Source organism: Bubalus bubalis, chromosome 5, assembly GCF_019923935.1.
Source record: "Bubalus bubalis isolate 160015118507 breed Murrah chromosome 5, NDDB_SH_1, whole genome shotgun sequence".
In the NCBI taxonomy this organism is placed as follows: Eukaryota; Metazoa; Chordata; class Mammalia; order Artiodactyla; family Bovidae; genus Bubalus; species Bubalus bubalis.
In genome coordinates, this window is record NC_059161.1 from 20545165 (window position 1) to 20572702 (window position 27538).

The following is a 27538-nucleotide window of genomic DNA, read 5'->3' on the forward strand; positions in this document are numbered from 1 at the left end:
CAGTAAGAAGGTAAGTAAGCCGAGGGTTTTAGAAAAAAATACAAAATTTTAATCTTTACATATTTTAAGGTCACTAATTTAAGTCTTAAAAATCTGCAGAGCAGGAGACATCTTCACCTATTCTGATTGAAAAAAAAACAAACTTCCCCTGTGCCCTTTAGCCTGAAGCTGTGGCCTGAGCTCACAGATAGAAGCTGCTCAGCCTCCTTCTGGGAAACAACTTGAAAGCTCACCCACCCAGCCTGCAAGCGTGAGGTCAGTCCCTGCCACTGGTAAGCAGAAGTTAGTCTTTCCCTTTCTGTCACCGAGCATACTACAGCCTCAGGCCCAACACCAAGGCCAGGCATCTGCGGGCAGATGCTAATAAATCCTTGGGATGTCTCTCCCACATGACCTCCTCCAACCAGCTGGCTCACATTTCGGAATGTGGCTCTTTAAGGCACCAAGTGATCTGAAGCACTGGCTCTGTCTCTGATCTAAGGCCTCCCCTCTACACACCGCTTGTGTGCTCCTGACTGCTGGTTGCTAGCCTGCCCTTCCAACCCCTTCTGTCCTGGACAATGTGCTGCCACAACAGCCCAGGGTCCATTAGTGGAAGGAAGGCAGCTTCGGGCAGTTTTCATCTAGCCCTCAGGCAGGACATAGCTAATTCTCTGGGAAATAGATTTGCATCCCTGAGATGAGAAGAGCTGTTCCTCCTTGGGGACGTACACCATCATCCTAGCCATTTCGTCGAGGGCCTCTTCTGTATACAGGAGGTCCTGGCTCAGGAAGGCGTCGCGTGCGCACAGCCTCACGTGACGGAACTCCAGTGGCAGGAAGGGGATGAAGAGGTCAATCAGATTTTCCTTCACAAGACGGCTGTGCCCAAAGCCGCTGTCTGAAATCAAGAGCAGGGTTACATGGGGTCTGAGCTGGGGCTGAGCCCAGCTGGAGTCGAGGTGTTCCCCCACCCTAAGGCCAACTCCGAGAAGCCTGTCTTAAGTTTGTGTCAAGAACTATGCAACTGTGTTTCCCTTTAGGGAGAGAGGGCAGAGAGGAGCTAGACGTGTGAGAGGGAGAGACAGTGCATGTGCCTGCCAGGCTATGGTTTATCTGATGGCAGAGGCAGAGGTGCAGCGGCCCTGCCTACAACTGGAGGCTGAGCCACTGAGACACACAGTGAGACTTTCTTCTTCAAGGGTCTGTATGGCCAAGGCCAACTATTCTCTTTTTAAGGAATAGTTTTCAGAAAAGGACTTTTCTCATGCCTACGTCAAGCTGATGACAAGAATATTATATGGCACCACCTCTGTGGTCCTGAGTACCCTGTCTGATCTCATGAGCACAACTTCCAGCACATACACGTTTTTCTCTACCTCCCCTCACCAGAGGCCTATGTTCTGCAAGGCTGGCAATCACTTACCTGTGGATGCCACAATCTCAGCTTGGAGGCGGGACTCCAGGTGTTCCATCCTGACTTCTTCCCGGGACTGCCCAGCCTTAAGCAGATTCAGGACCACCTCGTTGATGATATTGCCCCCAAGGTTACTGAAAGAGACAAGTTCTGTTAATAGATTCTGTTGGTGGTGGTTTTTTAAAAATTGGAGTTGATAAACAATGTTGGGTTAGTTTCAGGTGAAACTGATTCAAACTAATCACTGAATAACAAAGTGATTCAGTTATATATATATATATATTTTCAGATTATTGTCCATTTTGGTTATAAGATATTGAATATCGACCCTCGTGTTATACAGTAAATCCTTCTTGCTTAACTGTTTTATATATACTAGTGTGTATCTGTAAATCCTATACTAATTTATTCCCTACCTCCCGTTTCCGCTTTGGTAACCACATCTTTGTTTTCTGCATCTATGGATCTGTTTGTTTTGTATATAGAATAATTTGAATAATTCTTTTAGATTCCACATATAAGTGATATAATAGTTGTCTTTCTCTGACTGACTTCACTTGGTGTGCTATTCTCTAGGTCCATCCAGCAAATGGCAATATTTCTTTGTTATGGGTGAGTAATGTGCCATTGTGTGTGCGTGTTCCTCACATCTTCTTAAAATAATCATCTGTGGATGGGCATTTGGGTTGTTTCCATATCTTCGCTTTTGTAAAGACTGCTGTTGTGAGCACTGGGGTGCATGTATCTTTTTGAATTACAATTTTCATCATTTCTGGATATGTGCCTAGGAGTGGGACTGCTGGATCAGATGGTAGCTCTATTTTTAATTTTATAAAGAACCTCCAGACTTTTCCATAGTGACTGCACCAATTTACATTCCTACCAACAGTGTAGGAAGGTTCGTTTTTTCCATACCCTCTCCTGCATTTGTTATTTGTAGGCTTTAATGCTAGCCATTCTGACCAGGATGACGTGATATCTCATTGTGATTTTGATTTGCATTTCTCTAATAATTAGTGATGTTGAGCATCTTTTCATGTGTTCGTTGGTCATCTGTATGTCTTTGGAGGAAGGTTAGTTTAGGTATTCTGCCCATTTTGGGGGGCTTCCTGGAAGCTCAGTGACAAAGAACTCCCCTGGAATGCAGAAGATGCAGATTTGATCCCTAGGTCGGGAAGATCCCTGGAGGAGGACTTGGCAACCCACTCTAGTATTCTTGCCTGGGAAATCCCATCAACAGAGGAGCCTGGCGGGCTACAGTCCATGGGGTTGCAAAGAGCTGGACATGACTGAGCATGCACACATGCCAATTTGGGGGGGGGGCAGTTATTGAGTTGTATGAACTGTTCATATATTTTGGAAATTAATCCCTTGTTACATTGTTTACAAATTATTTTCTTCTTTTCTGTAGCAGGTTGTCTTTTCATTTTGTTGATGGGTTCCTTTGCTGTGCAAAAGCTTTTAAGTTTGATTAGGTCCCATTTGTTTATTTTTGCTTTTATTTCTTTTGCTTTGGGAGACTGATCCAAGAATATATTGCCATAATTTATGTTGGAAAACGTTTTGCCTATGTTATCTTCATGGAGTTTCAATGGTCTCATGCCTTAGATTTCATTATTTTTATATTTGGCTTCCAAATGCACGATCTGACCACTGGAGCCGTTGGTGAGTGGAAGAAAGGAGGTTGAGGGGCCTGGGCCTCCCATCCTCCAGGAAATCTTGTCACAACACAAGTCTACAGAAAAGGCACTGTCCTGCTTGGTCATCCATTCTCCCTGCCTTGCTCTCTTCTGACCAACACTGAGACTGTACAGAGTGCACAAAGATGGTAGGATGTCTGTCTTTCCCTTGACTTCTCTGTATGGAAGGAGAGGCCCATGTGTATGATTCCAGGGCAGCTGGGGCCCGGGGATAAGATTTCAGAGGGCAGAGGAGGGTTCTGGGCACACACAGACCCCACAGTGCTCATCAGACATGAGGCAGGAAGGGCACACGTCCAGGCATGGATGATCAGAGGGCTTGTGGGGGTCAGGAGCTGCAAGCTGCTTGGAGAGGCGTGTGGAGCAGAGGCATGGAAGGCAGGCTGAGGCTGGCATGAGGCCTTTGTCAGCCACTCACGCGGATTTTAGCTTATAGGCCACGGAGAGCCGTTGAAGGGTTGTGAACTTGGGAGTACAGGGTAGTAAGGTGCTCTGAGCGGCTTTACTTTCTAATAGGATTGTTCTTGGGCCACAGTGGTTGGATTGAAGAGAAAGCTAGTCAGGGAGCTTTGGGCCCTAGTGCGTGTTTAGAGAGGGTAAAGGCAATGGAGAAGGGTTTAAAGTTAGTGTAGGAGGCACAACTGAGAGGCCCTGCAACTGACGGACGTGAGAAGAAAGACGGAGGAGGCCACCAAAGAAAAGAAGTGTCTGCCTGGAGGGGCCCGCAGCCCGCGCAGCGGAAATGCGGTTTCAGAGAAGAGGGGCGATGCCAGCTTGGATTTGCATACGGTTGAGTGTTGTGCCCTTGCCTGTGACCTCACCAGGGGTTGTAATTTCACTGGAATTGTGGGTCTAAAACACAGGAAAGAGGACTGTGTTAGAGTGATGAGGGGTAGAGGAAATCTTAGAGGGGGGAAGCTGGGAAGGAGGAAGTGGAGCCAGGAGCTGGTGGCAGGTCATGCTCCCTGCTCCTGGGGTCCTCCTCTCTGCCTCACAGTACTCACGTCCCCCCCCAGGCCTTCTGCTAGCTCCTTACACAAACTGAGCTCTGCCCTGCTTTTTTCCTCCAGCCCAGGACAATGAGGGAGTACGAGTGATGGAAGCAGGGAGGCAAGGGAAGGAGCAAAGAGCCAATATTTCCATTCTGTCCTCATCAAGCTCTGAGTGGCTGACACTCAGGTACGTTAGCTCATCTGTCTGCTCATTCAGCCTTTGAGTGTGTCCTGGGGGCTGGGTGGTTCTCTGCCTGCCTGCCTCCACGGATAGACAAGGAGGACACCTCCTGGGGCAGGCATCCTTTCCTGCCAAGGGATGCAGTCTTCCTTCCTTTAGGGGCCAGTGTGCCCGTCACAGCTCCATTTCACTCCCGAGGCCAGGAGCCCCCAGCTGGAGGGCCTGGCATGGATGAGGGGAGGCCCCACCCCTTGTCCCCTGCTCAGCCAGACTTCCTCTGACCTCTGCAGGTGGGAAAGCTGCTTACGTCGACTCTCTTCTACTTCCTGAAGCTGCGGTCCTCCTCTTCCTGTAGGAAGGCCTACTGGGCAGGTCATCTGTGTACACGCCAGACCACAACTGCGTCAGCTGAGGTGAGACCTACCCATCCTGCATAACTCACGGGAGGTAAAGGCAGGTCTATACGTGTGCAGGCTGCAGGGCAGGCATCCAGGGTGAAGGGGAGAGGACCAGGATTCACTCACTCAGTGCCAGGCACAGACTCCAGTGCCGTCCCCATTTGCACTCAGAAGGCCACCTGACAGGATGTCTGAGATCTCCACCTCCCTTCTGACTTTTCTCCTCTAGTCCCACAGCCAAGGGTCTCTCTTCTTCCTCCATGTTTCAGGCTTTATCTCACCCACCAGTATATAACCGGGGCCCCTTTTCTATTCCAACCCAACCCCAACATTATACTTTTTGACAGAGCTTGCCCTCGCAGAGTGCTTCAGTTCCCTTGCACATCCTCCCAGTTCACCTGTGGACTGGGAGGTCTGAAGGGACGAGGGACGGAAGGCCCCCCTAGTGATGCTCCCTCTGCCCTGGCTCTGGGAGGGGACAGCGTGTGGTCTTACTAGTCCTAAGACCCCAGAGGACAGGGACTCAAAGGATTCTCCAGAACGGTGCTCGCCAACCCCAGCCTGGACCACAAAGTCTTCCCTAAAGAACAGCCACAAACTCGACTTGAGTGTCATCTCCCCGAGCTTTCGTTTCCTAATTTGTAAAAGGACAGACCAGAAGCAGATGATTAAGAAACCCTGCTTAGGTCACCTTAGATTTGATTGTCAGTCAACAAATAGACATTTCCACAAGTACTTTCTGTGTGCTGGGGTACAAGGCCTTTGATTCCATGAACAATTTACACTTGTATAGTTCTTTTAATTTTTAAAGCCCTTTCTATCCATTCTTCTCCTGACTGCAGCCCAAAGAGAACAGGTATTAATTCTCTCTTCACTTTACAGCTTCAATGGGAGGACCGTGGTTCTGATCTCCAGAGTTCCACGTGCCTGTCCAGCCCTGTGACACCATTCCCAGAGTTTCTATACTTGGTGGAAATGGGCAAAGGTAGTCAATGTTAGTTTTCTGGTACCCAGCCAGGGGCCCTGATTTCCTCAGGCCCAGGGGCAGGACTGGTTCTGAGGGTTGGGGTGACTCTAGCTGCACCCCCGCTCCCCACTACACTCCCTGCTTCAACTGCCACCTCGTTTCTACCATCGGGCACCACCACGTTGCAGGGGGGCCAGCAAAGCCACTAGCACTTCAAACAGCACGCTCAGGCTTTGCTTCAGGGTTAAGCCGCCGGCCTTATACCAGTGATTTGTTTACACCATCCGTGCTTTCCTTTCAAATGTAAGAGTCCTCGCCACATAGGTGAGGTCACTGTAGAAATCAAGTCCAGAGACACCGTCTTCCCCCGCCCATCACCAGAACACCCGATGGGGTCTAGAGGTGCTGCTTTGAGGCCGCCTGGGGCAGCGAGGTACTGCGCCATAGGGTCAGTCTGGCTGGCCCTCAGGCTCCAGACAGACCACCCAGGCCTGTTGGGCCCCACTGGGTCTCACAGGCTGGGCCCACATCAGAGTCAATGGAACTGGAGGCCCTGTCCTTGCCTCCTGTCACCACTGTGTGTCCTCCTCCCCAAGGGGCTCAGAGGCTCCTCCAGGGCCAGCAGGGTCTCTGCATCCCGTACCAGAGTAGGCCCGGTGGGGGCAGCGTCTCCCCAGACCCTGCCCACACTCTGCCCTCACTGGGACCCTCTGGCCTCGGACAGGGCACAGAGGCCCGGGTAATGGGGGGAAGGGCAGGCGGTGGGTTAGAGGAGGGCAGTGCTGGCGGGCCAATGACTAAAATACTACAACGGCTGCCTAGAGATGGCAGGGGCACCTGGGTCACGTTAGGAAATCCTGCCACCGGTGAGGGTGAGGTTTTCTATGCCGAGAACTGGCGGAAAAGTCAGCGTCTGGGCACCTTGGGCCAAGTTGGGGAAAGGCTGGCCACAGCCATTGCCAGGAGGCAGGAGTGGGCTCGGCTGAGGAGGAGGAAGGAACCAGGCAGCGTGGAGGGAAGAAGCCATGCACAAAGGCAAAGGATCCCTGCAATAGGAAAGGGCACCTGAGGCGGCCGGGCTCCAGGCTTCCTTCAACAGTGGTTCTGGGCCCCCACCCCTGTCCGGGCTTGGGGACCAAGATGACTCCTTATCTGACCCTGCATTTTGGAGTCCCCACCTAATTCACCACAACAGGAAGAGATCCATAGTTCCGGGCTGCCTCAAAAGAGCATGAGTAATACACAGCTGAGGAGGAGAGCTAATTCAAAGCATTTACTGTCCTTGCCTCCTAATTCTGAACCACAAATCACAGCAGAAAATCTTTCCCTGCTTTCCTCTTAAAATAACCTTGGCGGCTCCTCCGCCTTCCTTCACAATGCACTGCAGTGTCCTGTCAGCCTTACTTACAGAACAAAATCGCAGCTCACTCCTCTATTCTTTCCAAGCCTCAAGGGAAAACCAGACCCCTTAATTCTCTTCACAGTGAAAGTCGCTCAGTTGTGTGTGACTCTTTGTGACCCCATGGACTATACAGTCCATGCAATTCTCCAGGCCAGAATACTGGAGTGGGTAGCCTCTCCCTTCTCCAGGGGATCTTCCCAGCCCAGGGATCAAACCCAGGTCTCCCGCATTGCAGGCAGATTCTCTACCAGCTGAGTCACCAGAGGGGTATGCTAAAGCTGGGGAAAATCCCCGAGTGAGCATGTACTGGCCTGCGGGAGGAGGGTGATGGCAGGGAGGAGTGGTTTGGCTTCCACTGAATGCAAGACGCTGCTTGTGGCACTGAAATCGAAACTGTGATCAAAAACTTCCCCCACAGCAAAAGTCCAGGGCCAGATGGCTTCACAGCTGAATTCTAGCAAATATTTAGACAAGAGCTAATGCCTATCATTCTAAAACTCTTCCAAAAAATTGCACAGGAAGGAACACTTTCAAACTCATTCTATGGGGCCACCATCACCCAGATACCAAAACCAGACAAAGAAAGAAAATTACAGGCCCGTATCACTGATAACATATGCAAAAATCCTCAACAAAATTCTAGCAAACACAATTCAACACATTAAAAAGATCAAAAAACCATGATCAAGTCAGGTGTATCCAAGGGGTGCAAAGATTCTTCAACATATACAAAAGATAAAAACCCTATGATAATCTCAATAGATGCAGAAAAAGCTTGACAAAATTAAACACCTGTTTATGATAAAAACTTCAAAAAATGGGCATAGAAAGAACCTACCTCAACTTAATAAAGGCCATATATGATAAACTCACAGCAAACATTATTCTCAATGGTGAAAAACTGAAAGCATTCCCTATAAGATTTCTCACCACTATTATTCAACATAGTTTTGGAAGTTCCTAGCTATGGCAATCAGAAGAAAAACAAAAGGAATCCAGATCGGAAAAGAAATAAAACTCTGTTTGCAGATGACATGATCGATACTGTACATATAAAACCCTAAAGATACCATCAAAAAATTACTAGAGCTAATCAGTGATACAAAATCAATACACAGAAATCACTTGTATTCCTGTATACTAAGTGAAAAATCAGAAAGAGAAACTAAGGAATCAATCCCCTTTACCATTGCAAAACTTTAAGACACTGATGAAAGAAATCAAATATGATGTAAACAGATGGAGAGAGATTCCATGTTCCTGGGTTGGAAGAATCAATACTGTGAAAGTGACTATACTACCAAATGTAATCCACAGATTAAATGCAATCCCTACCAAATTACCAATGGTGTGTTTTTTGTTTTTTTTTTTTACAGAACTAGAACAAAAAAAATCTCACAATTCATATTTCCAATAGACCAATGAAACAAGATAGAAAGCCCAAACCCATGCACCTATGGATATCTTATTTTTGACAAAGGAGGCAAGAATATACAATGGGGCAAAGATAGTCTCTTCAATAAGTGCTTCTGGGAAAACTGGACAGCTGTCATTAAAAGAAATTAGAACATTGAGTTTTCTTTGTGTATGGTGTTAGGCAAAGTGGATTAAAGATCTAAATGTAAGACCAGAAACACTCTATGACATAAATCACAGCAAGATCCTCTATGACCTACCTCCTAGAGTAATGGAAATAAAAACAAACAAGTGGGACTGAATGAAAAGCTTTTGTGCAACAAAGGAAACTATAAACAAGGTGAAAAGACAACCCTCACAGTGGGAGAAAATAATAGCAAATGAAACAACTGACAAAGGATTAATTTCCAAAATATACAAGCAGCTCATACAACTCAATGCCAGAAAAACAAACAACCCAATCAAAAAGTTGGCAAAAGACCTAAACAGACATTTCTCCAAAGACGACATACAGATGGCTAACAAACACATGAAAAGATGCTCAACATCACTCATTATTAGAGAAATGTAAATCAAAACCACAATGAGGTACCATCTCACGCTGGTCAGAATAGCTGCTATCCAAAAGTCTACAAACAATAAATGCTGGAGAGGGTGTGGAGAAAAGGGAACCAACCCTCTTAAACTGTTGGTGGGAATGCAAACTAGTACAGCCACTATGGAGAATGTGGAGATTCCTTAAAAAACTGGAATTAAACCATCATATAAGGGCAATCCCACTACTAGGCTTATACCCTGAGGAAACCAGAATTGAAAAAGACACATGTACCCCAATGTTCACTGCAGCTCTATTTACAACAGCTAGGACATGGAAGCACCTTAGATGTCCATCGACAGATAAATGGATAAAGAAATGTGGCACATATATACAATGGAATATTACTCAGTCATAAAAAGAAACACATTTGAGTCAGTCCTAATGAGGTGGATGAATATAAAGCCTATTATAGAGAGTGGCTGCTAAGCTGCTAAGTCGCTTCAGTCGTGTCCGACTCTGCGACCCCATAGATGGCAGCCTACCAGGCTCCCCCGTCCCTGAGATTCTCCAGGCAAGAATGCTGGAGTGGGTTGCCATTTCCTTTTCCAATGCTTGAAAGTGAAAAGTAAAGTGAAGTCACTCAGTCATGTCCGACTCTTAGCGACCCCATGGACTGAGTGGAGTAAGTCAGAGAAACAAATATCATATACTAATGGATATATACGGAATCTAGAGAGATGGTGCTGATGAACCTATCTGAAGAGCAGCAATGGAGACAGAACAGATGTATGGACAAGGCTGGCAGGGGAGGAAGGAGAGGCTGGGATGTATGGAGAGGATAACATGAAAACATACATTACCATATGTAAAATAGATTACCAATGGGAATTTGATGTATGACTGAGGGAACTCAAACCAGGGCTTGGTAACAACGTAGAGGGGTGGGATGGGAAGGGAGGTGTAAGGGATGTTCAAGTGGGAGGGGACATGGGTAAACCTATGGCTGATTCATGTTGATCTTTGGTAAAAACCAACACAATACTGTAAAGCAATCATCCTTCAATTAAAAATAATTAAAAAAAAAGAAGCTGCTTGTGATGCATTCAAGTTGGGCCAAGAGGGACCCAAACTTGACTGCTAATAGAACTTGGGGAGGAATTTCTGTCAGCAGTGGCCACAGGACTGGAAAAGGTCAGTTTTCATTCCGATCCCAAAGAAAGGCAATGCCAAAGAATGCTCAAACCACCGCACAATTGCACTCATCTCACATGCTAGTCAAGTAATGCTCAAAATTCTCCAAGCCAGGCTTCAGCAATACGTGAACCGTGAACTTCCCGATGTTCAAGCTGGTTTTAGAAAAGGCAGAGGAACCAGAGATCAAATTGCCAGCATCTGCTGGATCATGGAAAAAGCAAGAGAGTTCCAGAAAAACATCTATTTCTGCTTTATTGACTATGCCAAAGCCTTTGACTGTGTGGATCACAAAAACTGTGGACAATTCTTCAAGAGATGGGAATACCAGACCACCTGACCTGCCTCTTGAGAAATCTGTATGCAGGTCAGGAAGCAACAGTTAGAACTGGACATGGAACAACAGACTGGTTCCAAGTAGGAAAAGGAGTATGTCAAGGCTGTATATTGTCACCCTGCTTATTTAACTTCTATGCAGAGTACATCATGAGAAACGCTGGCCTGGAAGAAACACAAGCTGGAATCAAGATTGCCAGGAGAAATATCAATAACCTCAGATATGCAGATGACACCACCCTTATGGCAGAAAGTGAAGAGGAACTCAAAAGCCTCTTGATGAAAGTGAAAGTGGATAGTGAAAAAGTTGGCTTAAAGCTCAACATTCAGAAAATGAAGATCATGGCATCTGGTCCCATCATTTCATGGGAAATAGATGGGGAAACAGTGTCAGACTTTATTTTTGGGGGCTCCAAAATCACCACAGATAGTGACTGCAGCCATGAAATTAAAAGACGCTTACTCCTTGGAAGGAAAGTTATGACCAACCTAGATAGCATATTCAAAAGCAGAGATATCACTTTGCCAACAAAGGTCCGTCTAGTCAAGGCTATGGTTTTTCCTGTGGTCATGTATGGATGTGAGAGTTGGACGGACTGTGAAGAAGGCTGAGCGCCAAAGAATTGATGGTTTTGAACTGTGGTGTTGGAGAAGACTCTTGAGAGTCCCTTGGACTGCAAGGAAATCTAACCAGTCCATTCTGAAGGAGATCAGCCCTGGGGTTTCTTTGGAAGAAATGATGCTAAAGCTGAAACTCCAGGACTTTGGCCACCTCATGCGAAGAGTTGACTCATTGGAAAAGACTCTGATGCTGGGAGGGATTGGGGGCAGGAGGAGAAGGGGACGACAGAGGATGAGATGGCTGGATAGCATCACTGACTCGATGGACGTGAGTCTGGGTGAACTCTGGGAGTTGGTGATGGACAGGGAGGCCTGGTGTGCTGTGATTCATGGGGTCGCAAAGAGTCGGACGCGACTGAGCGACTGAACTGAACTGCGGACTTTGTGTTGGAGCTGCCATAAAAAGATACAGTTGGACACTTGATTTCAAAATTCACTTTCTGCAAAGCCATTTCCAGAACCCTTGGCACCGAGTAGAGCAAAACAGGAAATGGAGTGCAGTGTTTATAAAGGGATCAGTCCTGCATTGTAAGGTTGCAGATCTCAACACAGGAGCTGGAGAGCTTTTCATTGACATTATACCCTGAATTCCAGGCCAGTGACTTCCTCTCATGATCAGTGAAGAAACAGACTTTACAAGGCTGGGGAAAGAACTGGCCATGTTGGACTTCATGGGAAACTGTTCTCCAACTGTTTATACCTTGGAAATTTTTAAGGATAGTTTGTACTTAAATTTCAACTAATATGCTGACTTGAAAACTTAACGCCCTTCTAAGAGTCCCTTGGACTGCAAGGAGATCCAACCAGTCCATCCTAAAAGAGACCAGTCCTGGGTGTTCATTGGAAGGACTGATGCTGAAGCTGAAACTCCAATACTTTGGCCACCTCATGTGAAGAGAGTTGACTCATTGGAAAAGACTCTGATGCTGGGAGGGATTGGGGGCAGGAGAAGGGGACGACAGAGGATGAGATGGCTGGATGGCATCACTGACTCGATGGACGTGAGTCTGGGTGAACTCTGGGAGTTGGTGATGGACAGGGAGGCCTGGTGTGCTGTGATTCATGGGGTCGCAAAGAGTCGGACGCGACTGAGCGACTGAACTGAACTGCGGACTTTGTGTTGGAGCTGCCATAAAAAGATACAGTTGGACACTTGATTTCAAAATTCACTTTCTGCAAAGCCATTTCCAGAACCCTTGGCACCGAGTAGAGCAAAACAGGAAATGGAGTGCAGTGTTTATAAAGGGATCAGTCCTGCATTGTAAGGTTGCAGATCTCAACACAGGAGCTGGAGAGCTTTTCATTGACATTATACCCTGAATTCCAGGCCAGTGACTTCCTCTCATGATCAGTGAAGAAACAGACTTTACAAGGCTGGGGAAAGAACTGGCCATGTTGGACTTCATGGGAAACTGTTCTCCAACTGTTTATACCTTGGAAATTTTTAAGGATAGTTTGTACTTAAATTTCAACTAATATGCTGACTTGAAAACTTAACGCCCTTCTAAGAGTCCCTTGGACTGCAAGGAGATCCAACCAGTCCATCCTAAAAGAGACCAGTCCTGGGTGTTCATTGGAAGGACTGATGCTGAAGCTGAAACTCCAATACTTTGGCCACCTCATGTGAAGAGAGTTGACTCATTGGAAAAGACTCTGATGCTGGGAGGGATTGGGGGCAGGAGAAGGGGACGACAGAGGATGAGATGGCTGGATGGCATCACCAACTCGATGGACATGAATTTGGGTAAACTCCGGGAGTTGGTTATGGACAGGGTGGCCTGGCGTGCTGTGATTCATGGGGTTGCAAAGTCGGACACAACTGAGCAACTGAACTGAACTGAAGAGGGGACTCCCAGCACATGAACTATTTTACAGAGCTTTAGCAATCAAAGCAGTATGATCCTGGCATATAAACAGACACATAGATAAATGGAACAGAGTGGAGAGCCTAGAAATAAATCCATGCATATATGGTCAATTAATTTACAAAAGAGGAGCTAAGAATATGCAGTGGGGAAAGGACAGTCTCTTCAATAAATTTATTAGGAAACCACATGCAAAAGAATGAAACTGGACCACTGTCTTATACCATACACAAAAATTAACTCAAAATGGATTAAAGATGGAGATAAGATGGTAGAGTAGGACATGAGCTCACTTAAGACAACTAACTCCTGAATAACCTTTGATGAAAAATGCTGGAACCAACCAAAAAAGGTATCCTACATCCAAAGATGAAGAAGGCACAATGAGATGGTAGGAGGAGCAAAACTGTGATAAAATCAAATCTCATACTGGCTGAATGGGTGACCCACAAACTGGAAAATAATTATATCACTGAAGTTCTCCCACAGGAAAGTTCTGAGCCTCAGATCAGGCTCCCTAGCCTGGGGACAAGGAGACATGAGATAATCCGTCTTTCGAAGCCAGTGGCATTCGGGCACAGGAATTTCATAGGACTGAGGGAAACAGAAGCTGGGTCTTGTCCCTCTGGTGGGCAGGGCCATGTCAAAGTGTCAAGGTGTTTAGCAGGTAGCTCTATGCTCAGGAAGACTTTAAGCAGTCTGTCTGCTGATGGGTGGGGCTATGTTCCCACCCTATCAGCCTGGGATGTCCCAGCACTGGAGCCTACTGCCGGTTGGGTGGAGCCAGGTCTTGGTGAGAAAATGGCAGCCTCCAGCAGGGCTCACACCGATGAACACCCCCAGAACTACCACTGTAATGGTCTTTGTCCCTGCAATGAGCCACAGCCACCCCCCGCCTCTGCGGGAGGCCCTCCAATACCAGCTGATAGGTCTTGCCCAGGCTTTTATGAAGTCCCTGCTTTTTCCCTTGGATCCTGGTGCACATGAAACCTTGTGTGTGACCTCCAAGAGTAGGGCACAAGCCTCAAACCTACACAAGCCTATTAGCCTCATCCACCAGGGGGCAGACAGCGGAAGCAAGAACTACAACCCTGCAGTCTGTGGATGGAAACTGCAATCACAGAAAGTAAGACAAGATAAGATGACAGAGGAATGTGTCCCAGATGAAGGAACATGATAAAACCCCAGAACAACAACTAAGTGATGTGAAGAGAGGCAACCTATCTGAAAAAGAATTCAGAGGAATGACAGTAAGGATGATCCAAGAAAAAGAATCACTAGAAAGAGAATGCAGTCACAGATCTAGACGACATGGAATGTTTAGCAAAGACCTAGAAGAAGTAAAGAATAAACAGCACTTCCCCAGTGGTCCAGTGGTTGGGAATCCACCTGCCAATGTAGGGAACATAGGTTTGATCCTCGGTCCAGGAAGATCCCACATCCCACAGCTACTGAAGCCCATGCATCTAGAGCCCTTGCTCTGCAACGAGAAGCCACTGCAGTGAGAAGCCTGTGCACTGCAGTGAAGAGCAGCCCCTGCTCACCGCAACTAAAGCCTGTGCACAGCAACAGAGACCTAGTGCAGCTTAAAATAAATGAATAAAATTTTTAAAAAGGATAAAGAAACTGATGAACAATTACTGAAATAAAAATATACTAGAAGGAATCAATAGCAGAATAACTGAGGGAGAAGAACAGATAAGTGAGCTGTAAGATGGGATGGTGGAAATCACTGCCATGAAACAGGATAAAGAAAAAAGAATGAAAAGAGGACAGTCTAAGAGACCTCGGGGACAACATTAAATGCAGCAACATTCGCATTATAGAGGCTCCAGAAGGATAAGAGGAAGAGAGAGGACCTGAGAAAATATTTGGAGAGATAATATTTAATAGCTGAAAGCTTCTCTAAGAGAGGAAAGGAAACAGTCACCCAATTCCAGGAAGTGCAACGAGTCCCAGGCAGGATAAACCCAAGGAGGAACATGCTGAGAAACACAGTAATCAAACAGACAAAAGTAAAGACAATGAAGAATATTAAAAGCAACAAGAGAAAAGTAACAAATAACATACAAGGGAATTCCCATAAGGTTATCAGCTCATTTCTCAGCAGAAATTCTGCAGGCCAGAAAGGAGTGAAACAATATATTTAAAGTATGAAAGGGAAGAAACTACAACCAAGAATACTCTACCCAACAAGCTGCTCATTCAAATTCAATGGAGAAATCAAAAGCTTTACGAACAAGCAAAAGCTAAGAGAATTCAGTCCACCAGACTAGCTATGCAACTAATACTAAAGGAACTTCTCTAGCAGAAAAGAAAAGGTGACAACTAGAAACAAGAAAATTACAAATGGAAAAAGCTCATTGGTAAAGGCAAACATACAATAAAGGTAGGAAATCACCTACACACAAATACATGATACCAAAACCATCAATCATGGGAAGAGGTGAGTACAAATGCAGGATATTGGAAATGCATATAAAAGCTAAAAGACCAGGAACACTTAAAACACTCTTGTTTGTAAATATACCAAAACCTCAGAGTAACCACAAACTAAAAATCTATAATAGATACACAGGGAAGGAAAAAGAAATCCAAGCACAACACTAAAGTTAGTCACCAAATCACAAGAGAAGAGAACAAAAGAGGAAAGGAAGAAAAAAAGACCTACAAAACAAATCCAAAACAATTAACAAATATAAGAACATATATATCAATAACCAAATTAAACGTGAATGGATTAAATGCTTCAACCAAGAGACTGAATGAATACAAAACAAGACTCATATATATGCTGTCTATAAGACATACATTTCAGATCTGGGGAAACATACAGACTGAAAATGAGGGTATAAAAAAAGGTATACCATGCAAATGTAAGTCAAAAGAAAGCTGGAGTAGTAATACTCATATCAGACAAAATAGACTTTAAAATAAAGACTGTTACAAGAGCAAAGAAAGATACTACGTAAAGATGAACAATAGATCTATGAAGATCATATCATGATTGTAAACATATATGCACCCAAATTCCTAAAATGGTTCTATGAATACCTACAAGACCTTCTAGAACTAACACCCTAAAAAGATGTCTTTTTCATTATAGGGGACTGGAATGCAAAAGTAGGAAGTCAAGAAACACCTGGAGTAACAGGCAAATTTGGCCTTGGACTACAGAATGAAGCAGGGCAAAGGCTAATCGAGTTTTGCCAAGAGAATGCACTGGTCATAGCAAACACCCTCTTCCAGCAACAAAGGAGAAGACTCTACACATGGACATCACCAGATGGTCAACACTGAAATCAGACTGTTTATATTCTTTGCAGCCAAAGATGGAGAAGCTCTATACAGTCAGCAAAAACAAGACCAGGAGCTGACTGTGGAGATCATGAACTCCTTATTGCCAAATTCAGACTTAAATTGAAGAAAGTAGGGAAAACCACTAGACCATTCAGGTATGACTAAATCAAATCCCTTACGATTATACAGTGGAAGTGACAAATAGATTGAAGGGATTCGATCTGATAGACAGAGTTCCTGAAGAACTATGGACAGAGGTTCATGACATTGTACAAGAGGCAGGGATCAAGACCATCCCCAAGAAAAAGAAATGCAAAAAGGCAAAACAGTTGTCTGAGGAGGCTTTACAAATAGCTGTGAAAAGAAGAGAAGCTAAAGGAAAAGGAGAAAAGGAAAGATATGCCCATTTGAATGCAGAGTTCCAAAGAACAGCAAGAAGAGATAAGAAAGCCTTCCTCAGCGATCAGTGCAAAGAAATAAAGAAAAACAATAGAATGGGAAAGACTAGAGATCTCTTCAAGAAAATTAGAGATACCAAGGGAACATTTCATGCAAAGATGGGCACAATAAAGGACGGAGGTGGTATGTACCTAACAGAAGCAGAAGATATTAAGAAGAGGTGGCAGGAATACACAAAAGAACTATACAAAAAAGACCTTCATGACTTAGATAACCATGATGGTGTGATCACTCACCTAGAGCCAGAAAGCCTGGAATGTGAAGTCAAGTGGGCCTTAGAAAGCATCACTATGAACAAAGCTAGTGGAGGTGATGGAATTCCAGTTGAGCTATTCCAAATCCTGAAAGATGATGCTGTGAAAGTGCTGCACTCAATATGCCAGCAAATTTGGAAAACTCAGCAGTGGCCATAGGACTGGCAAAGGTCAGTTTTCATCCCGATCCCAAAGAAAGGCAATGCCAAAGAATGCTCAAACTACCGCACAATTGCACTCATCTCACATGCTAGTAAAGTAATGCTCAAAATTCTCCAAGCCAGGCTTCAGCAATACGTGAACCGTGAACTTCCTGATGTTCAAGCTGGTTTTAGAAAAGGCAGAGGAACCAGAGATCAAATTGGTAACATCCTCTGGGTCATGGAAAAAGCAAGAGAGTTCCAGAAAAACATCTATTTCTGCTTTATTGACTATGCCAAAGCCTTTGACTGTGTGGATCACAATAAACTGTGGAAAATACTGAAAGAGATGGGAATACCAGACCACCTGACCTGCCTCTTGAGAAATCTGTATGCAGGTCAGGAAGCAACAGTTAGAACTGGACATGGAACAACAGACTGGTTTCAAATAGGAAAAGGAGTACGTCCAGGCTGTATATTGTCACCCTGCTTATTTAACTTATATGCAGAGTACGTCATGCCAAATGCTGGACTGGATGAAGCACAAGCTGAAATCAAGATTGCCGGGAGAAATATCAGTAACCTCAGATATGCAGATGACACCACCCTTACAGCAGAAAGCGAAGAAGAACTAAAGAGCCTCTTGATGAAAGTGAAAGAGGAGAGTGAAAAAGTTGGCTTAAAAACTTAACATTCAGGAAACTAAGATCATGGCATCCAGTCCCATCACTTCATGGCAAATAGATAGGGAAACAATGGAAACAGTGACTGACTTTATTTTCTTGGGCTCCAAAATCACTGCATATGGTGACTGCAGCCATGAAATTAAAAGACACTTGCTCCTTGGAAGAAAAGTTATGACCAACCTAGATAGCATATTCAAAAGCAGAGACATTACTTTGCCAACAGAGGTCTGTCTAGTCAAAGCTATGGTTTTTCCAGTAGTCATGTATAGATGTAAGAGTTGGACTATAAAGAAAGCTAAGTGCCAAAGAAGTGATGCTTTTGAACTGTGGTGTTGGAGAAGACTCTTGAGAGTCCCTTGGACTGCAAGGAGATCCAACCAGTCCATCCTAAAGGAAATAAATCCTGAATACTCATTGCAAGGACTGATGCTGAAGCTGAAACTCCAATACTTTGGCCACCTGATGTGAAGAACTGACTCATTTGAAAAGACTTTGATGCTGGGAAAGACTGAACGTGGGAGAAGAAGGGGACGACAGAGGATGAGATGGTTGGATGGCATCACCGACTCAATGGATATGAGTTTGAGTAAACTCTGGGAGTTGGTGATGGACAGGGAAGCGTGATGTGCTGCAGTTCATGGGGTTGCAAAGAGTTGGACATGACTGAGTGACTGAACTGAACTGATGCACCCAACATAGAAGCTTCAATATATAAGGCAAATACTTTATATATAAGGAAAATATTAATAGTCATAAAAAGAGAAACTGACAGTAACATAATAATAGATGGGGACTTTAAAGGCCACTTTCATCAATGGACATATCATCCAGACAGAAAAATCAATAAGGAAATATAGGCTTTAAATGATACATTGGACCAGATGGATTTAATTGATATTCATCGAGCATTCCATATAACAGCAGCATTCTTCTCAAGTGCACATGGAACATTCTCTAGGACTGATCACATGCTGGGCTACAAAGTGACCCCAGTAAATTTAAGAAAACTGAAACCATATGAAGCCTCTTTTCTAAACAATGCTATGAGATTAGAAACCAACTATAAGAAAAAAACCTGTTAAAAAAAAAACCCACATACACATGGAGGCTAAACAATATATGCTACTAAACAACCTATGAATCACTGAAGAAATCAAAGAGGAAATGAAAAAATACCTAGAGAAAAATGAAAGTGAAGGCACTATAATCCAAAACCTAGAGGATGTAGCAAAAGCAGCAAAAAAAAAAAGTTTATAGCAATACAATCTTACCTCAGGAAATAAGAAAAACCACAAACAACCTAACCTTACACCTAAGGCTAGAGGAAGAACAAAACCCCAAGTTAGTAGAAGGAAGTAAATCATAAAGATCAGAGCAGAAATAAATGAAAATAAGAGATTAGTACAAATAACTATATGCTAATAAAATGGACAACCTAGAAGAAATGGAGAAATTCTTAAAAAGGTACAATCTCCCAAGACTGACTCAGGAAGAAACAGAAAATATGAACCAATCACAAGTACTGAAATTGAAACTATGATTGAAAACTCCCAAGAAACCAAAGTCCAGAATCAGATGGTGCACAGGCAAATTCTATCAAACATTTAGAGAATAGTTTCTGAAAATATTCCAAAAAAAATCGCAGAGAAATTAACCCTCCCAAACTCATTATGAGGCTCCCTCACTTGATATCAAAACCAGACAAAGACACAAAGAAAGAATTACAGGCCAATATTACTGATGAACAGTCACAAAAATCCTCAACAAAACACTAGCAAACGAAGCCTAACAGTACATTTAAATGATGAAGGGGTATTTATCCCAGCGATGCAAGGATTTTTTAATATCTGCAAACCAGTGTGATACACCACATGAACAAACTGAAGAATCATCTTAATAGTTGCAGAAAATGTTTCTGACAAAGCTCAACACTCATTTATGATAAAAACTCTCCAGAAAGTGGGCAAAGAGGGAACATACCTCAATAATAAGGCCATATATGTATGACAAAGCTACAGGTAACATACTCAATGATGAAAAGCCGAAAGTATTTCCTCTGAGATGAGGAGCAAGACAAGGATGTCCTCTCTTGCCACTCAACATAATTTTGGAAGTCCTACCCATGGTAATCAAAGAAAAAGATATAAACAGAAATAAAAGGAATTAAAATTGGAAAAGAAGTAAAACTGTCACTGTTTGCAGATGACACACTATACACACAAAACCCTAAAGATCCTACCAGAAAACTACTAGAGCTCATTAATGAATTCAGTAAAGTAGCAGGATACAAAATTAAGACACAGAAATCTGTTGAATTTCCATATACTAACAAAGAAAGATCAGAAAGGGAAATTAAACAATGCCATTTACCATTATATCAGAAAGAATAAAATACCTAGGAATAAACCTATCTAAGGAGGTAAAAAACCTGTACTCCAAAAATTATAAGACACTGATGAAAGAAAGTAAAGATGACACAGATGGAAGATATATCATGTTTTTATATTGGAAGAATCAATACTGTCAAAATAACTGTACCACTCAAGGCAAGCTACAGATTCAGTGCAACCTGTATCAAATTACCAATTATATTTTTCACAGAAATAGAACTAAAATTTAAAAAATTTGTATGGAGACACAACAAAAGACTCCAGATAGCCAAAACAATCTTGAAAAAGAAAAACAGCTGGAGGAATTAGGCTCTCTGCCTTCAGACTATACTACAAAGCTACAGTAATCAAGACAGTATGGTACTGGCACAAAAACAGAAATATAGATCAATGAAAGAGGATGGAAACCCCAGAAATAAATCCATGCACCTAAATGTCCATTGGCAGAAGAATGGATAAAGAAGACTGATACATATATACAATGGAATATTACTCATCCATTACATAATGAAATAATGCCATTTGCAGCAACTTGGACAGATCTGGAGATTAGTCAGATGAAGACAAATATCATATGATATTGCTTATATGTGGAACTAAAAAATGATACAAATGAACTTATTACGAAACAGAAACAGACTCACAGACTGAGAGAACAAACTTAAGGTTACTAAAGGGGAAAGGTGGGGGAGGGGCAGAATAAATTAGAAGTTTGAGATTTATATGTACATACTACTATATTTAAAATAGATAACCAACAAGGACTTATTGTATAACACAGGGTACTATGCTCAATACTCTGTAATAGCCTCAATGGGAAAAGAATTTGAAAAAGGATACATGTATAACTGAATTACTTTGCTGAACACCTGAAACTAACACATTGTTAATCAATTATACTCCAATATAAAATAAAATGAAGAAAAAAATGGATTAAAGACTTGAACTTAAGACCTGAAACCATAAAACTCCTAGAAGAAAGCATAAGTGGTAATTTCCTTGACAGTGGTCTTGGCAATTATTTTTTTGGATTTCACACTAAAAGCAAAGGCAACAAAAGCAAAAATAAACAAGTGGACTACATCAAACCAAAAGCTTCTGCATAGCAAAGGAAACCATCAACAAAACAAAAAGGAAACCTACCAAATGGGAGAAGATACTTGCAAATCATATACCTGATAAGGGGTTAGTATTCAAAATCTATAAAGACCTCATACAACTCAGCAGCAAAAAATAATCTAATGAAAAAATGAACAAAGCTCTGAATAGACATCTTCCCAAAGAAGACATACAAGTGGTCAACAGAGACCTGAAAAGGTACTCAACATCAGTGATCACGAGGGAAATGCAAATCAAAAACTACAATGAGATACCACCTCATACCTGTGAGAATGCCTATCATCAAAGACATCAGAAGTAACCAGTGTTGGTAAGGCTGTGGAGAAAAGGGAACCCCTGTGCATCACTGGTGGGAATGTAAACTGGTGCGACCACTATGGAAAACAGTATCGAAGTTCCTCAAGAAATTAAAAATAGGACTACCACAGGATCCAGCAATTCTACTTCTAGATATTTATCTGAAGAGAATGAAAATACTCAAGGAGACATTTGCACCCCCATGTTCACTGTAGCATTATTTACAATGGCCAAGATAAGAAATGACGTGTGTCCATCGATAGATGAGTGGATAAAGGGGCAAAAATGCATATATAATGGAATATTATTCAGCCATTAAAAAGAAGGAAATCTTGCTATTTGCAACAACATGGGTGGACCCTGAAGGTATGCTGAGTGAAATAGATCAGAAAGAGAGAAAAAATAAGGTGAATACTGTACAAACTTCAACCAGTAACTCATGGGGATGTAATGTACAGCATGGTGGCTTTAGTAAATAATACTGCATTGCATATTTGGAAGTTGCTGAGAAGAGTACACCTTGAAAATTCTCATCACAGGAACAAAAAGGTTTTATAACTATGTATGGTGACAGATGTTAACTAAACTTATTGTGATCAGCTCACAATATAAACAAATAGCAAATCAACTATACATCTGAAACTAATATGTCAATTATACCTCAATTTAAAAAAAACACTTAATGTCCATCTAAGAGGGGACTCCTAGTAGCCCTCCCTCAGGAGGCCATGTACTAACTGGGGAGTCTGAGGGAGCCTCCCCATCCTGAGCACCAGGGAGGAGGCCAGATAAGGGACGGCTGGGTCTTCCCCAGGCTGGTCGGGGGAGTTAGTTGGCCTGTGCAGGTGGTGGGGGTGGGGTCAGAGTCCCGCAGAAATGTTTGGTAGAATCAAGGCAGGAAACCTAAGGCTCCCCACCCTTGCTGCCACCCAAGCAGCTGGGCTTCTGTTTTCTCTCCTGGAGTTTGTGTTGGTTTCCTTTGCGGAAAAGGGTAGGCAGCCTAGGAGAGCATGAACCCCTCCCCTCCCTGCCAGCTCCCAAGCTTGGCACATGCACTGCCCGGACAGGGTTCTTCCTCCCCTCCCCAGTCCTTCTGACTTTTGTTTCTCAGGCCTCACCTGAGAAAAAGAAAGATGGTTCTCTTGGACTCGGCTCTGTGGTTGTTGGGGGCCTGGCGTTCCAGGTGTGGCCTGAGGGCCTCCAGCAGTCCTGGGTGCAGCTTCTCAGCCTCGTCTAAAATGAACAGGGTCTGGCGACAGTGCTCCTGCGTCTTCCTGATCTTGTCCGTCAGCTCCTCCTGCACAGAATACGGGGAGCTGCTGGGGAGCAGTGGGAGGCACCTCCCGGCCCTGAGGGCCCTAGTGAGGCACTGGATTTCCCAGGGTGTCTACAATGGATCACCTGGAGCTGGTTTCCACCACAGAACCACCAATCTAAACTTCTGGGGATGGAGCTAGGGCGTCCTCCTTTAATAAACCTCCCAGGTGATTCTCCTGCACCCTGAGATTTAAAAGCCAACTAGTGGAGCCAGCCTGGGGAAAGGGCCTTGGGAAATGGCCCCAGCCCTGCTTCCTCCCCTCCAGGATGAGGTTCCATCCCAGAACTAACTGCTAACTCACCCTCCCCGGGGTAGCAGTCAGGCTCACACAGGGATGACAGGTAGAGACAGGCTCGGGTGCCCAGAGGCAGCCCTGTCTTGAACTCCCAGGAGCAGAGCACCCACCAGCTTCTTCCCTGAGATCTCAGCCCAGCCTGGTGCCCGAGGGACCCAACTCAAAACTGGGATTCCCCACCCCAGACAGGATAGTAAGCCCTGGATGGAAAAGATACTGCTCTGCAGGGTTCCCCAGGAGAACAGGGCCGGCTCCTACCCCAGGGAGAGGTGTTTTTTTTTTTTAAATTAATTAATTTTTAATTGAAGGATAATTGATTTACAGTCTTGTGTTGGTTTCTACCAAACATGAATTAGCCATAGGTTTACCCACGTCCCTGCCCACTTGAACATCCCTCCCACCTCCCTCCCCAGGGGAGAGGTGTTTGAGCAGAGCCCACAGTCTCCATCTACCTCTAGCCTTCCTGGTTTTTGACTTCAGCCCCATCTCCCCAGTGTGTGGGTGTGAGAGTGTGAATGTGTCGATTTCCATAGTGGGGAAGCTGCGAGTCACAGGTGTTCTACTGAAAAGCCAGCTAGCTCTTTCTTGGGAGGCCTGACCAGCAGCCTGCCCTGCCAGGCCACACTGAAACTGCCATGGCAATCTGCCCTCAAATTTACATAATCTTCCCAGGTTAACACACTCCAAATACAGAAACTGAAAGCCAAAGATAGACACAGTCACCTCTGTCAGGCTTTGGTCATTGCATGGCTAACATGTCTGAATGAACAAAACCCAAAAGAGCAGAGCAGCAGAAACTTTTTGTATGTGATGAGTCCACCTGTTGGCACGAAATGAGTACTTTTGGGAAGCCATGGAAAAACCACTTATGAGAAGCCTCTTTAAAAAAAATTGTGGAATGCAACTTTCTGTCCTGTATAAATTATAAAGACATTAAAGAGTGCAGGGGAACAGCTTGAAGGAAGTACACCAAAATGCTAACTGGTTGTGTCCGTGTGGGGAGATTACGGTCAAGTTTTTGCATGCTCTGTTTCACACTTCCTGAGGCACTTCCACCACTTCTGTTGACAAATTAAACACATGGATTCTCTGGTTAAGCTCAGGTCCTCTTGGGCCTCACCTGCTGAGTAGCTGTCTCTGAGGGTAACAGGTTTCACTGCATTGTCCCCCCAACCCTGCTGTCCTCCGACCCCCACACCGAGGGCTGGCTTCAGCCTCCCTCCCAGCACACAGGCCTGTGTCTCGGCTGCCCAGGCCTCCGCCGGCCCAAGCCCTCACCCTAGCTCCTCAGCACGGCTGGCCTCACCTCGTACAGGTCCACATTCTTGGGGTGAGGGAAGTGCAACGTGGAGATGAACACCTTGACACAGTCGCTCCTCAGCCCGTCCTGGTACAGGTTTTCCGCCAGCATCCGCGCCACGAAGTTCTTGCCTGTGCCAGACCAGCCATGGAACGACAGAGCCAGGGCCTTGTCCGGCCGGGGCTTCTCTAAGTAGCCCCTCACCGCTGTCAGGACCAGCTCCCGGGCTAGGTGCTGGCCGTGCAGGCGCACGCGCAGGTCCGCCTCAAGGCCTAGGGGTGGGGAAGAGGCCACGCTGAGCAGGGACACACAGATGCATCCCCCCCAGGCTTGGTGATGGCCGAGAGACTGAGCACCGCTGACCATCTCTGAGGTGGGAGCCATCCTGTCTGGGGACCCCACAATAAGAAGCCACTGGGCAGACCTTGCAGTAGAAGAGATTCAGTGCTATTTTCTGAAGAGTTTGAGAAATCCACATTGATTTCACCCTTTCTGAAGGTTCTGAAGACACCCCCCTAGCAGGGTTGCAGAGTTCTGCCTGGAGGAGGAACCCAGCCCCTGACTACCATGAAGTTGCTCCTGCCTGGAAGTTTCAGGACCCCCTAAATATTTTATGGAGACCCCCTTATTTTATTCATTTCAAATCAATTCAGCCAACACCTACTGAAGCAGCTACTGTGGGCAAAGCCCTCTGCCAAGGCCTTCCTTTCAGCCATGAGGGCGCAGGGTATGGGAGGTATGGTGGAGACAGGGAGGGTCTCTACCACGCTGCTGGCTATGGGCAGGCTGAGGCTGGGGCCCTATGCCTTGGCATTCCCCTGAATTGCCTCCTTCCCCCGATTCCTGGCCCTGAGGGCCACGTGAGGTCTAACCTGTGAAGTTGTTGATGATCTTGCAGTCCCCTCTGTCACAGCAGTCCCAGAAGCTGCAGGACCACGTGCTCAAGATATCCAGGTACTGCTGGCCTAGCAGGGCAAGGCTCCAGCCTGGAAAAGGAGGAGCTGTGAGACAGGAATGGAGCCCAGGGCCCAGGGTGAGCTGAACACTGCCTCCCTTCAAACCACCAGAGCTGTTCTTCCGTCCTCTCTCCAGAACACTCCCCGCGCCCCCCCACCCCTGCACCTGGGAGTGGGCTCAGGTGGGCCTCTCCAGGATGAGGAAGCAGCTCTCGTTGCAGCAAAAGCTCAGTTTATTCAACAATAAATCTTGTTTTGTGCCAAAGGGTAAGTTACCCAGGCCCTGCCTGCAAGGAGTTTGCGGTCTCCAAGGAGACAAACAGTAACTGGTGATTGCAATGCTTCCCACTTGCTCTGGATTGCAGAATCATCTGATCATGGCCAACCCCAAGTGTCTCGATTCTTTTGCTGCGGTTCAGTCCCTAAGTTGTGACCCCATGGACAGTAGCCAGCCAGACTCCATTCTTCTGTCAGATGTCAATTTGAATATACTGAACATTGGCAAAAACGAAACAAAAACCATTCACTGGAAATTTAGAACTTCTGATTTAGGGGCTTCCCTGGTAGTCCAGTGGTTAAGACTCTGTACTGTCAATGCAGGGAGCATAGGTTGGATCCCTGGTTGGGGAACTAAGATCCCTCATGTCTGGAGGCCCTGCTCTCCTCTCCACACCCCCCAAAAAGAACTTTTAATTTAAATGAAAGATGTTTCTAGCACTACTGCAGGATTATCACTACAGAACCTAGAGTTAACGACGTCCACTGCAAGGAGTCTCAGAGACCACCAGGGCCAGGACATTGATGTGACAACCCTGCCTCACAATTTATCAGTGACAGAGAATAAATAAGAACTCAGGTCTGGGGGATTCGTAGCCCAGCTTCGGCTTCTGTAAGCAGCAGAGGAGGAGGACAAGGTACTTGGGGGGAGTGCCCAACTGGGGATTTTCCTTAAAGTCATCAAGAATGTGGGCAAGAGCAGCTCCTTGGAATACTGGCAGGGCAGGTTCGGAGACAGGAGGGAAGTGTAAGCCGTGCCTGGAGGAGCCAGGAACGGGCGAGGAGTGCAGCCAGGACCGCTCGTCTGCATAAGGACGCAGCGCCAGCGCTGGAGGCGGCGGCGGCGGCAGTGATGCGGGTTCCTGGTTCCCAAGAGGCTGCCCTGCTCTTAGCTCGGCCTAAAGGCTGGGCGGAACAGCAGAGCCGGCGGCTAAGGCGCTCGTCTGGTGATCGCGACGGCCCAGGACAGGCGCGAGGCTCTGAACGCCGCGGCCGGATCCCAGCCGGCCTCGCGCATCCCTCCCTCCCGCTCCCGCTCTCCTGAGCCTGAGGGTCTTACCTGGGGGCCGCGCCGACGCCTCCTCATCCTCCCCACAGCCCTCGGGCCACACGCGGCAGCTGAAGAGAGCCCAGTAGCGTCTGGAGAGCTCGCCGGCCGCCCTCAGTCGCTCCCGCAGGCCCTGGAAGGCCAGCCAGGCCCTGGCCGGGCCCGCCTCCTCTGTCCCCTCCCTCGGCCTCGCCTGGCCGCCGTGTCCCCATGCACTCGGGGGCGGAAGCAGCAGCGACAGAAGCAGGAGCCAGAGCAGACGCCCTGTGCCCCCAAGCATGGCCAGGCCGGCAGCAGGCCCTCCACCGCTGGGCCTTCCCGGCCCTTTTCAGGGTCCGGGCCTGAGGGCGGGCGCCCGTACTTCCGAGGCCCGGCTTGGCCAGGGATTGGTGTTGCCATGGGAACTGCAGGCGGGCCGAGCCTGTCTCCCAGGTGACCCAGGGCGACACCGGTTGCGGCAGGAACCGAAACCGAGTGGTTCTTGAGACTGCAACCCGAGGCCACTTGCAGACGCCGCCTAGCCGACTGGGGCCTCGCTGCCAGGCAGCAGTCTATTCTGGGTGATCGTGGTTGCAAAGAAGTTGAAGTCAGGCCTTGAAATGGCCACTGTCAATCACCTAGTCACTTTCGTTCGGCTCCGGTGGCCCACCTGAGGGCTACGAAGTACGGGCTCCCACTGGTGCCCTGTCCCGTGTCT

At 45.9% G+C, this 27538-nt stretch overlaps 1 protein-coding gene and 1 long non-coding RNA gene across 2 annotated transcripts; one reads left to right on the top strand and one right to left on the bottom strand.

The window, feature by feature from the left end:
- Positions 1 to 26: 26 nt before the first annotated feature.
- TOR3A (torsin family 3 member A) lies at positions 27 to 27210 on the bottom strand. Its single transcript, XM_006048564.4, has 6 exons — positions 26854 to 27210; positions 25434 to 25547; positions 24568 to 24833; positions 22767 to 22945; positions 1406 to 1530; positions 27 to 880 (listed from the first exon to the last, which is right to left on the bottom strand). The coding sequence occupies exons 1-6, from the start codon at positions 27119 to 27121 to the stop codon at positions 624 to 626; spliced, it is 1209 nt and encodes a 402-aa protein (XP_006048626.3). The 5' UTR covers positions 27122 to 27210; the 3' UTR covers positions 27 to 623.
- LOC123333649 lies at positions 2795 to 6683 on the top strand. Its single transcript, XR_006551076.2, has 2 exons — positions 2795 to 3224; positions 4167 to 6683. It is a non-coding gene; the product is annotated as an uncharacterized LOC123333649 (long non-coding RNA).
- Positions 27211 to 27538: the final 328 nt, after the last annotated feature.

Bases quoted from the DNA above. Each gene is read 5' to 3' on its own strand.
- TOR3A (XM_006048564.4), bottom strand. From the start codon at position 27,121: ATGCTTGGGGGCACAGGGCGTCTGCTCTGGCTCCTGCTTCTGTCGCTG. The intron at 25,548-26,853 runs GTAAGACCCTCA...CTCCTTTTCCAG, and splicing joins GGCGTCGGCGCGGCCCCCAG to GCTGGAGCCTTGCCCTGCTA. The intron at 24,834-25,433 runs GTTAGACCTCAC...CCCCACCCCTAG, and splicing joins GATCATCAACAACTTCACAG to GCCTTGAGGCGGACCTGCGC.